At 41.9% G+C, this 12,898-nt stretch overlaps 1 protein-coding gene across 3 annotated transcripts in view; it reads left to right on the top strand.

Moving 5' to 3' along the window:
* The window catches only part of RNF220 (ring finger protein 220), a 389,522-nt gene that overhangs the window by 246,976 nt on the left and 129,648 nt on the right, over positions 1-12,898 (top strand). For all 3 annotated transcript variants that reach the window (XM_054980446.1, XM_054980445.1, XM_054980444.1), the window contains one exon: positions 3,304-3,349. In XM_054980446.1, the coding sequence (XP_054836421.1) occupies positions 3,304-3,349 (46 nt within the window). The remainder of the gene's footprint in view (positions 1-3,303; positions 3,350-12,898) is intronic.

Raw genomic sequence — 12,898 nt, 5'->3', positions numbered from 1 at the left:
AATATCGTGAGGGCAAGTGTAACCACTTACAGCTATAGAGATCCATGTTCTGATCACATCCAAGTTAGATTGCTATTAGGCACTCTATATGAGGCTGCCTTTGAAAACTGTTCAGAAATTTCAGTTGGTACAAACAGTAGTGACCAGATTATTGCTGGGTACAAGGACCATATCACCTCTGTGCTGAAAGATCTGCATTGGTTACGCATTTGTTTCTGGGCAGAATTCAAAATGCTGGTTCTTACCTTTAAGGCTTGGGGTCAAGAGGACCATCTCCCTCCATACTATCTAGTAGCCCACAAATTAAGATCTGCCTCTCAAGCCCTGTATTTTGTGCCGAAGTCTTCAGAGGTGAGACAAGTGGTGACTAGAGACAGGGCATTATCTGCAGTGGCACCTCACCTTTGGAATGCCTTCTTCCTTGAGGCAGTCCTGGAACCCACTTTACTTCCTTTTAGGTGCCAGGCTAAAAAACCAGCTTTTTACCAAGCTTTTGATTAGGGCTTTATGTTATCTTAATGGTCTGCTTCTGTTTTATGTATAGTTTTAATGCTGCTTATTTCTAATGGCTTGTTTATGGCTTGTTAAAAAAATTTAAGCGGACTCTAAAGAGGTGATAGGGAAATATTCTAAATAAATAAAATAAATAGATAGTCTGAGTAATGCTACTTCACAATTCCTAGTGAAATTCCACTCTGTAATACATACACACGCTTGCTTCCCTCTTATTCTTATTCCTCTGTGCAGTATGTGTTGAGGCTGTTAGTAGGTCATCTCCAAAAGCTACAGTCTTTGGGCTACGATCACATTGGGTTTAGTGGGAAGGGAGAAGGTGGAGAAGGCTTTGCTTTTCCAATTTCAGAGCACGCTGACTGTGACCAAAACTTCAGGAACCCCATGTTTTACAGAAGGGGGGCAGGGTGTCATAGGAGCATTGCATTTCCCAAGAAGCAATACCTTCCACTCAACTGCCCTTGTTTCTCTTCGTTTCCTTTTGCAGCACCAGCCATCTGCCAACAAAAGGCAGATTAAAGCCAGCCAAATTCAATTTCTACTCACTGCTGCCACAGCTCGACATCTGGGGCTAAAGTGTCCCCGACAAAGCGAACATGACAGTCACATTGCTTTTTTGTCACATCCAGTAGCATGTTGATCTTCTAAAAGTCTCATAAAAATTTATTGATGTCTCCCATATTGCTGTGATTGGGAAGAAAAGTGTGTGTGTGTATGTGTGTGCACTTGTGCGTGTGTGTGTGTGCTTATGTATTAATGCTTCGGGAATAGATCTGATTTGATATGTCTTGTTCTATTGTCAGCATCTGTTTAGCAAGGCTTTTTAATACTTTCTGGCTGCCGATCAGTCATCCCTAGCTTGGGATGCCGACTTGCATACAAATTTTATTATTAAGTACAATTCCTTCTCTCCCCACCATCCTCCTCCTCCCTAAATGCCCTCCCTACCACCTATCCACCCATCCATCACAACCCAACCCCCCCCCCCCAAGGCTATAGAGAAGGACTTCCAGCTGCGGGAGCCCTGCAAGCACAAGACATCAATGTGGGTAACATATTTCAGAGCCCCATTTTTGCCTGTTGCAGGTGCTTTGTATCAGCAAATCGAATCATGGGGAAATCATTTATTTCCTAATGTTGTTTGTGGCGTGTTAGTGAGAGAATTTACATGAGAGAGATTACTTTAATAACCAAAAAAATTACAGTGTGGGGTCTCCCCGCCCCATTGCCTTTGATATGTAATTGTTTCAAATGTAACCTGTCTGGAGTGAGGGTGAAAGGCATTATTAAATCTGAAGCATCTTACCACAGAGAGAGGGAGGAGGAGGAGGATCGCCCTGATGTGAACCTCCTTCCAGCTATTAAATAGAAATGGAGTGAAATTAACAAATCAACCAACCAAAACTGAAGGAATGCCTCCTGTGCGGAGAAGTCCTATCTAAGTTTAGTGATTTTCCCTCTCCGCCTTCTATATGGTATCTGATTTCTTTATTTCTGTTTGACCTACTCAAGGGCTGCAGTTCACACCTCTCAGGCCTAAGTGTTATTCTTGAAGCGGAATTTGTATGCTTCACACATTAACAGCAAGTGGTAAGGCATTGCTAGTGAAGCATATCACAGCAAATTGTCATTTTACTTCAGGTTGTCGCAGTATACCTGTGGATTTTTTCCCAGGTCTAATTTGTGTAATGTCCTTAGGTTCAGTTTCATTTTTTAATTTTAGACTGGGCTGTGGCTTCTTCTCAGACACTGTCTTATTCGACATGGCTGGTGTCAAAGATGTGCAGGTCTGGGTAGTTGCCAGGGTCCAGAGACTGCAAGGGGGGCCCCATTAGCTGAAAGTAAGTTCCACCACTTGGACTCTCAACTTTGCATTGGAGGTGGCTAGATGGAAGAGGATCCTGGATCACACCCTCAGATCAGATGGAGCTTAGATGCAGCGCATGGTTGTCTTTGTTCTTTGTGCACCCCAGAGTCCTCTGTGGCAGTGCCTAGGGACTCTGATACAATCTCACAGTTTTCATATCTCCCACTTCCCCAAAAGTTAAAGGGCTCTTGTCAGCCATGGTACTCCAAGGGCCTACAAAAAGCTAGATCCATCACAGCATGATAAGGCACTCATATTCATGATAGATGGTGGCACATTTTTCCCGTAATGGCGTGCTTGACTCCCTGCCTTGTCTATGCATGGCAAACTTGCTCAGGTTAGCATGACATGAGTATATGAATGGATGAAGCAATAGTAATACAACATCAATGCAATGCAGTGGTTGGAGTGCAGACTATAGATGCAGGAAATCCATGTTCCATCCTTATTTAGATACTAACAGTGAAATCCTAAACAGAGTTACTCCAGTCTCAGCCCATTGATTTCAATGGGCTTAGGCTGGAGTAACTCTGCTTGGAATTTCACTGTAAATTCACTGAGTGGTGCTCGGCCAATTACTAACTCTCAGCCTAACTTACTTGGCAAGGTAGTTATGTGGATAAACTCTAGGGAGAACAGAACTTGTATACAGCCTTGAGTTCCTGAGAGGAAAGATAGGATAAAAACGTGAAGGAAGAATGAATGGATGGATGGGTAGGTAGGGGTAAGACACTGCAGTCCTGGTGATCAGAATACAATGTAGTATGATGGTGATTGGTTTACAGTGTGCATGAAAAGTTTTAGCTCAAGTGTCTGAGTCTTAGAAGGGGGGGATATGAAAAAAGGCAGGTAAATGCTACATTGAGAACTTTGTTTGCCCTTATTCATGATGGTAATGATCCTCTTCTCATCTCTCTTGGCAGTAAGAACACTATATTGAAGGATGTTATGGCCCCAGGCACCCCCAAGGTAAGTGAGCAAAACTCAGACATATTTTATTAATTTTCATTAATGTTCCCAATTTCCATTATCTCTGTAAACATTGCAGTTCATGTTCCAAATTGTCCCCCATCCCATCTTTCTTTTGGTATGTGGTATCAGATTATTATCTTCATAGACTATAAAGTACTCTGAGTAGGAGACTGTCACTTAATTCTTTATTTCTGCATTCTGCATAGTACCGGTATTTCCTTAACACAGCTTCTGAAAAACTACTTGGGCATCCTAAAACAGTTCTATATTTTACTAGTGGCCATCTTTAGGTCCCAAAGTTGGGGAATATAAAAGGTTATTATCATTTCTGACATTTTATCTTGGGTTTTGCAAAGCTGTAAAAGCCAAGGGATTTCTGTAGTAATTCTGCCTGCACAATCTCCATTTATTGGGAACTGAGGATAGAGATATACTTAACTGGCAATCAGTGCCCCTAAGGCATCCTACACTAAGAGCGGAACTACAAGTGACAAAAGGCACAGATGGGACACTTGTCAGCTTCCCTCAAGTTTTGATGGGAAATGTAGGCATCCTAGTCTTGCAGCTTGGCTCTCTGTCTGCTGTCCAATAGACTTTTCAACTGTCACTTGTCCAACATTCCGGCCAAGCTGCCTACATTTCCCATCAAAACTTGAGAGAAGCTGACAAGTGTCCAACCTGTGCCTTTTGTCACTTGTGGTTCCACTCTATGATCCAGTCTGGTATAGAGGTTACAGTGCAGAACTGGGAGGCCTTGGGCCAATCACTCTGTCTCAGGCAAACTTATCTGGATTGTTGTTAGTGATAGCAGTGGATGATGGAACTATATATGCAGTCCCAAACTCCTTGGAAGGAAGGGCAGGATTTTAAAAAATGGAATAGTTTGGAAGACTGGCCACAGCACCTCAAAAATGAGTATTGATAACGAACACGGCAACACTGACATGTAATAGACTAGCCCTCAAGACCAGGTTAAAAACCTAGTCAGTTATGACCTGCTATCTGTTAGTGTGTGTACTGGGCCCAAAAAGAAGCAAACACACCTGAAGCAGCAGGCATCAAAGGTGGTTGGGACATAGAGAGACACATCAATTGTGCTTCACAATCAAGAACTTTCACGCTTGCCTTTGTGCGTCACAAGGGAGCAGAAAAGGGCAGGAACAGCATGAAGGCTGCTCTTTCCTTGTGCATTTTGCTTGTGCTTATTGCTAAACGCAGATAACTCATCTTTCCCAAACATAACTCCTAAGGAGGAGTTCAATAGGCAGATTAACTGTTTGGGGATAAATATAGTGAGTTAGAGAGAGTCACCAGATAACCAAGAAAGGTCTTTTCTCCCAGCGGGGATGAGCCATTGAAGCTTCAAGCAACAAAGAATACCATTTGCTTTGAGTGCAGGGATTAAGGCAGGATTGTTGAGGGGTCCTTATGTAACCAAGATCACTCAACTGCTTTCACCCCATGGATTCCCCCCTCTCCACCCCACCCCCCCACTCCACATCCTAAGAACATTAAGAAGAAGGATCCTTTGAATACTTCTTTCAGCACTCGGCCTTAGAATTGTTATTCTCAAGTGGCACTTGCTTCCAGAAGAGGCTTGCATATTGCAAAAAGTGATGTACTTTTCACTTTATTTAGCAGTTAGGGAAAGAGTTTAGTGGCCAGACATTTGCAAGGTAGGATCAGCATTCTTAGATGTGTAAATATTAGTCACTTATATCTGTGCTTATAAGTGGAAAAAGATTCTAGGGCTCATTTGCATCTGAAGGCCCTTCCCCCTAATTTTTGGTAAGTTGGGACACTTTTTAGTCACTCGGGGGTAAGAGATATGCACTATACACCTACTCAGGGTCCCTTTTATTAATTATCATATTCCAGGGAAGAACCCTGAGTCTGAAAATAGGTGCAGTAGCAAAGATCTGTTGAGCTCTTGCACTGATGAAAACCTGGCTGCTCCCCTTGAATTGTAACTGCTATAGGAACTTGAAGAATGCTTAGTGGAGGGCATATCCGACTGACACATCAGGAGCAATGCCAGGAGGAACTGGATGGTGGAAGGAATAGATAGCATGCTCAGGATCCCATGCTTATACAATTATGTCAAAAAGTTCAGGCAGTTGTAGTTACACTTCATATTTTATTCTGGTTTGCACAATTTGGATTTTAATATTCAAATTTGGAATTTCTTCCTTTGTTGTTAACAAAAATATTAGGAAAAAATACTAGGCTACAAGATTTAGTACATAAAGGATGGAGGTATTATGTGTGCAGAAAAAGAGAGGGGGTTACAGGGAACTGTGATGAGCAAAACTGCCCTCAGCCATTGGAAATGCCACCTTCACCCTTTCCACATGTGCCAGCTGCATTTCTCATTTCCAGGGTGCTGGCCTACAAATTACTCATTCTCCATTGAGGTCTCTGCTGGTTCCCTCCTGTGCATGCACCTGTACCTGTGGAAGAGGTGAAAACTATCTGCTATCTATTCAGTAGCAAAAAATTGAACCATTAGAGGACTGTTCTTGATATCCCAGTGCTGTGCTCTAAATTTACTAGCATATAGACATGGCATATCAAGAGTGGCTAGCTAGTGTAACAGAGTTTACAAGGATTCATTGTCTTTTCCTCCTTTGTAGCTGCAAATCATCCACCAGTAATATCAAACCTGTCTTTGTCCCATAACTAGGCCTGAGCACAGAGTGAAAAATATCAAGGGATGAAATACCATTTAGGTATGCTTGGAGCTGCTTTGTCACCACTGGCTCCATCACCTTACCAAGGACAGCAAATTTGACTTTGGTCTATAATTAGTTCCTCCTTATCTAAAGATGGCTTTTCAACAAGGACATTTTTCAAAGGACTTCCTTTAAGGAGACGTCCTTGCAGTGAGGAGATGTTGGTTATTGTAATGATTTTAAATGTGTGTGTGTGTCTTTAAATGCTTGGTGTGGTACAAATGAAGAGTGGGGGGTGAAAGAGAGGGATGAGTGAGTGAGATGATTGGTTGATGACTGAGAGTGTGGGAGGAGTGAATGCAGTATTTAGTTACTGAGTGGAGAGAAAAGATTCAGTCTGGGCAAAGCAGGCAAGCTGTGTGCAGCCTGAGGGTGTCACTGTCTATGCATTTCTGAGAGAAATATTGAGCCTGGGCAAAGCAGGCAGCCTGTGTGGAAACCTGAGGGGATTCTCGTTCCAGTTCATTAAGGCAACCTGTGTGGAAGCCTGAACTGTGTGTGTCTGTGCAAGAACATTCTGTCCAAAGCAGGCAAACTGTGTGTGCACCTGAGAGTGAAAGTCTATGTGTATTTGAGTGAGAAATTGATATCTGAAGCAGGCAAACTGAGAGGGAAAGTTTGTGTATATCTGTGTGACTGAGTCTATGAAAAGAAACTTTAAAAACTGATAACTATCTTTGAAACCATCAAACTTAATTAACAGTATGAAACCAATATGCTTCTTAACAAAATAAAAGTTTATTTTGATTGTTTTTTTCATCCCAGAGTATCTGTTTTCCCATATCCCATTCCTATCCTCAGGGCCACATAGACCACAAAGGAGCCTGATGCTTGTGCACATTATTAAAAGGGAAATTTAAATTACTTATTTTGGAATATAATTCCTGGTGGCAGCAATCTACCCAGTGGGTGTAAGAAGAGGGTTAAAGGAAAAATCTAAACAGAGAAAAGAAATAGGTCATAACAGTTATCCTAGCCAAAGAAATCAGTGCATTTTCCTGGCAAGCAGAACAAGCCAGGGAGGGCAAGGATTAAACTAGGAAGTGTTGTCCTTCACTACCTCAGGGACCCTAATCCACTTCTGTCATGAATAACAATATGAAATTATCCATACAACCAGGACAAGCAAATCTTTCCAACACCTTTGTTGTAGGATCCACTATCAATCTGATATCTAAGACAGATCTGATGTGAGAGATTTTATGAACAATTAATCTTGCAAAACCATCACACCATGGATGACATATTATCTTCTAAAGGCTCACAACTAAAAGTTAATATGCCCTGTACAGTCTTGAAAAGCCAGACAGATTTCAGTCTCATATGCCAGTTCTGTAACTTCTTTTATAGTTAAACTCTGGAGCCAAGCAATATTCTTTCCACCACCCTGGCGTTAAACAACATCATGGGTTAAAATTAGTCTTTTCACCCACATTCCACAATGTTTCTACTGAAAGTTGTAAGGATTGACAGTGATTATGCTGTCCCACTTCTTAGTTCGATGAGAGATTTGAATCCCCACTCTGTTCTTTCATTTTAAAAAACAATTTTCTATTGCCTTTCTTCATAGAGGCTTCACATCATCTTTGTGGGTTCACTTTTCTTTCTCCTCGCTGACAAACAGTTGTGCTCAGTACAGGTATACATGCATGTGATTTTAAATTCCAGGCACCTATCTTATAATTTTAGCCTCTTCTCCAATTCCTTTTCTCTGCAGTTTCTCATATACATACCGATCAAGAAAATTTTCCATGTTAATGTATGGCTATGATTTTACTGGATTTCTGCCTATGAGGAGCTATCACTCATTAGAGCAAATCCAGTAACCCCTGGGTTTGTGTTGTCTCAGATTATCATACTGTAATTTTAAATTCATCACCCCTCTGTTTCAATTGGAGTTGGGCTGACCAACCAGTATTGGTCTACGTTAGTTCCTCAATATTCAGAACCTCCTTTTCCTTAAGGTGGGACATGTTGGAACCTAAACCAGTATGTGGGCTCCACAGCCATGGCTGCAGGTAGTTCTTTGCCTCCTGGATTTCTTCAGCAGGACCCAGAGAGCTATGCTTTCAACAGAGGCAGAGTAAGGCAAGATTTTTCCTACTCTGCCTTTGGGTGCTGTTCCTGGTCCTGAAATAATGCTGTTGCAGAATCACCAAGTTTGCTTGCAACATATCCCAACACTGTTTACTGAACTCTTTTTGGCACTGGGGAAGATTCTTCAGAAAGTTTTTTTTATTGTCAGTAAGATATTGTTAAAGTAATGTTACAGAGTATTAAAATAACTATTTTAACTGTGATGACATGAAAGGAACTCAGTGTTCACAAATAATTTGTGGTTCAGCTTCTTCTGAACTGGAACTTAAATACTATCTTCGCACCAACACACTCTGGTTCCCAAGACCAAACTGTACATCATAATTTGGAATCACTTAAACAGAGCAGTAAAGTTTTCCAGTACTAGGTTTATTTTTATCACTGTAAAAAAACCCTATCCATCCTTGTATCAATTAGACTAATTCATTCCACAGTTTGATGGGAGTTCCCCATCAAGTTCTTCTCCCTTGAAGTATCACCTGTTGTTTAATTATACTTATGATTCTGTGAAAGGAATACAGTAGGAATTGGGCACACCGGCTTTTGCAAAATGTGGGAGGCTCTCAAACTTAGTATTTTCTTACTTGTTCTCCTGTTACATGGGCTGCAACTCTTTGCTCTCACACACACTATATACCCTGGATTTAAGCCCAGGCCTTCACTCTAATTGCTAAGTGAATATAGATTGAGTTCTTAATTCTTTTCCTCTGCCTTGCTACAGCTATTTAGAGAACTTTGGCAATTAACTGCTTCCAGGGGTCTATCTGACTACTAAACATTCCAAGGATAAAGAGTTTGGTGAAACTGTTTTCCAGATAACCATCTGTAGGCAGAATGTTCTTTTCTAGAGCTTGAGCTATGAAATGGCATTAAATATCTAAACTCCTTGGTCTGTTGTCCTGGATCCTTAGTAGCAACTGTGCTATGTATTTTTATTTTGACCTTGGGGAAATCACATAACACCTCAGGGCTTCATCTCTAAAACTGATAGATGAGGAAAGATTAATAATTAAATGTGTTCATTGTGGCTGTAGGGAAGAAGAGGAGACCAGAGAACTGTCCATGTATATTTGAAATATGTCAGCACTTAGGGCATTCATATGCAAAAAGGAACTGGAAATACGATTGGACAGATGTAATTAAGTTTGGAAACGTGTCCATAGTGGTAATTCTAAATACCTTATTGGAAATAAACTTTACTGAAATCAATGCACTTACTTTCTAGTAAATGAGTTTAGATTTTTTTCTTGCTTGCTTGTTTGCTTGTTCTTCTCTCACCAGTGCCCCCATCTACTCATCTACAAGTTGGCCAACTGCTGTAGGCAGGTATCCTCTGGCCTCAGACAATTTGGCCTCAGACAGTCCAGGAAGGGGTTGCATCACCTTGTTCTTTCTCCTGCCCGGGGAGTGACAGCGCACTCCAGCTACTTCTTCCCCTGTCTTCCTCCTTGGAACGCACAGGAGCCTGCATTTTAAGGCTTTCCCTTTCCCTTTCTCACCTCCCTCGATTTTCTTCCAGTCCCCACCCTTGTCCCTGCTGCTGCTAAAGCTTCTTTGGCAGCTCCCTCACTGGCCCTGCCCAGGCTGCCAAAAGTCTTCTAGGCCTGGCTGAGGTTGAACTGTCTGTGTTGTGCAGGAAAAAGGGGAGTTGGCTACGCAGCTTGAGGTTGTTGTCCAGGGCTGAGCATGGGTGTTGGCAACTACCACTCCAGTGGGGAAGGTGGCAAGGCAGCTGAGATGCTGAGAGAGGAGGCAGTGCAGGCCGTGGGAAGCTACCTACTGTTGCAGTCCTGGTGGTGGTAGAAAGCAGGACAGCATTGCTGGACTTTCTTTCTACAAAACAATTCCTAAGGTACCACTCACCTTTGTTAGCACACAAAAGAAATACTGGGTCTGAATGTTTAAAACCAGTTCAAACATATCCCTATGGAGATGTGATGAATGATCAGAATACTGTAGCCTGAAATGCAGGATAGGTCTAATTGTGATAGCTGATGGAAAATAGTATCAAGAGGTGCCTTCCTGGAGATTCAGAAAGGTCTGGTATGCAAGGCAGAGAGCAAAGATATCTGGAGCCCACATCAGGCAATAGGCTTGGTAAACTCCTTTCTCTGCCACCACTGAAACATAGAAAGATGTGTACTGGACTTTGGTATCACACAAAAATTATTATTAAAAAAAGTTCAATGTTTTGGAAGGCAAAAGAGTAGAGCTTGTTTTTGTCAGTAGTAAATGTCCCTGCATCATCCTGGAATCATGGCCACAGCCCCACAAAGGAGCCTGTGGGAGTTTATGCATTGCTGGGCCCTAGGAAAATATTGGAGAATAAAATTGGCTAGAGTTCATGTCTTGGAATGCCTATTCCTCTATAGCTGCTATAAAACGCAGCGAAGGTTGGTATCACTCATTGCATTCAGGTTACAGTTCCCAAGTGATAACAGCTATTAGCAACACTTTGACTGTTTCCCCACAGTGCAGGGGAGGTCAGGAGACAGAAAACATGTCAAGCCATCACCTCCATGTTAAGTGATAAGTACCTATTTAGATGGCAGAGTTAAAGTCCAACACATCAAGCAGGAAACACTTTGTGCAGGAGAGAAGGGAAAGGCCAGAGCAAGATGTAAAAAGCAGGGTTAGAGTATTTGTTGTGCTGACAGCAGCTGTGATTGATTGTTTAAGAGAAATAAACTGCCTGTGTTTTCAGGGCTATCAAAAAGCAGGAGACCAGCACTTAATAGTCTCAAATGGGTGGCCTTGAAAGGAAACAGAGTGTCACCGCTGCTGGCTCACCACTTCCCAATGCTGACATTTGACCTGTCTCCTAGACAGGGAGGAGGTAGTTAGGGTTGAAGGCAGTGGCTTCAAGCTTGTGTTGCAATTCTGATACACTCTCTTGGTTGGGGGACTGCACCCAAATCATATGTTCCTTCTCGTTCTCCCTCTTATACCCAGGATCAGCATGGCATACTTGCATACTTACGTCAGTGCATACATGTACATAACTTATAGTTTTGTGTATGTGTGAGCATGGACACTTCTCATATGTACAATGAATATATGAAGCAGACATTTACCCAGCACACAAAAATATCACATAGACATAGCTACATGCTTGTATTTGTATTCCTGAGAATCTGCACAAAGACACAGGTGCTCCAGCTCTGTCACATAGGAGGGCTCATGTAGCAACATGTTCAGGAGCATAGACTTCTGCCCCTATATTTGGATCTATCCCTTATTAACACACCTGGAATGGTAAACCAGGGTTAGGAGAGTCTGGCAGCTGAGTTCCTGCTCTCTGGCTCTAGCAGCATATTCCTGTAGCTGAATAAATGTGAAAGCTGCCATTGTTCTTCTTTTCCTGGCTTTCTTCAGTTCAGAACAGAGCTGCAGGGGGATTCTTCCTCAACCTCTCCCTTCTCCTACTGCTCATCAGTAGCTCCCAAGCCACATTCACTTCTTGCATCTCTTTCCTTGCAACATGAAAGCATCCAGGCATACCTGCCACCTTTGCAATGGGGCTGTTTCCTGCTGTCCCCTTCAGCTTGCCTGTTCCAGTGGCATGGGTTCTGTTTCCACAACACTATCATGTTCCTTCCCTGTCCCTGCTCTTTCAGAATAACTATTTGGAATATGTGCCCTTTGCCATATGGTGACATTTTTCAGTAAAAACTGAAATGCACTGCAAGTGTGTTTTCAGTATCCTGATAGCAGCTTACTTCCTGTTGTTGTCAAGCAAGTTATTTCAGAGCAGCTGATCAAATGAACAATTCCTTGGAAGTGATCACTACTTTGCCTTATTTATTGACTGAGCTAGCTGTTGTTAGCAGTATTATTCATAGAATCTCTTGTCTGTGCATGCCCCGAAAGCAGAAGGCTGAAGGCTACTTCAAACAATCTTTTTCATCCATGTCAGAAAAGGTGTACTTTTTGAGCCACATATATGTGGAAAGAGAAGCTGTAGATTCCAGTCCATGTATACACAGTCAAAAATGTTTTCCACTACCAGTTACACTGTGCACCTAGTACAAAATAACATGCATGTCAAAAGAAAAAAAGTATTTAGCAATGTTACACCCCAAAGGCCAGTTGTAATTATGCTGTTTTGTGGCCAACTGTTTTTTGATGTTGTTCCATAGTTGTGGCACTCTCAAACAATTGTTCCATAGTGCCATATTTTCAAGCCCAGTATGTTGGCATGTTATATGAACTCCTAGCACAGAGAAATAGCCTCAAAGGGTTCTCTCTCTCATATGCTTCTGAATCTCTGATCATATGAATATGTATTTTATGCATTTTGTTTATTGAAATATTTACACCCCACTTTTCCTCATAATATTTGGAAGTAATCACTAGTCAATTATAAAAGATACAGACTAAAATAAAGCCCCAAATAGCCCCCTTCCCCCCTAAAAGATACCAGGAATCCATACCCCATTAAATGCTCTGGCAAATAGATTACAACACCTCCTAGAAACCAAGTAAGAAATTTGTCCCATCTAGCTCAGTGTTATCTACTTTAAATGGCAGCAGCTTTCTATCCAGAGAAAGGTCTTTCTGAACTTCTGCTGCCTGGGATCCTTTCAGAGGAGATAGCACTTCAGAATCTCTCCAGATGCTACATCCAAGTATAATTTAGAGTCTCTCAACACAAAACATCTGACATGTGAAGAATATATGTTGGGAAGGACAGTTTAAAAGTTTAAAAAGACAGAGC

This window comes from Eublepharis macularius, chromosome 5 (assembly GCF_028583425.1).
Source record: "Eublepharis macularius isolate TG4126 chromosome 5, MPM_Emac_v1.0, whole genome shotgun sequence".
NCBI lineage: Eukaryota > Metazoa > Chordata > Lepidosauria > Squamata > Eublepharidae > Eublepharis > Eublepharis macularius.
Note: the sequence above shows the minus strand (reverse complement) of the source record. Positions and strands in the feature narration are given on the sequence as shown.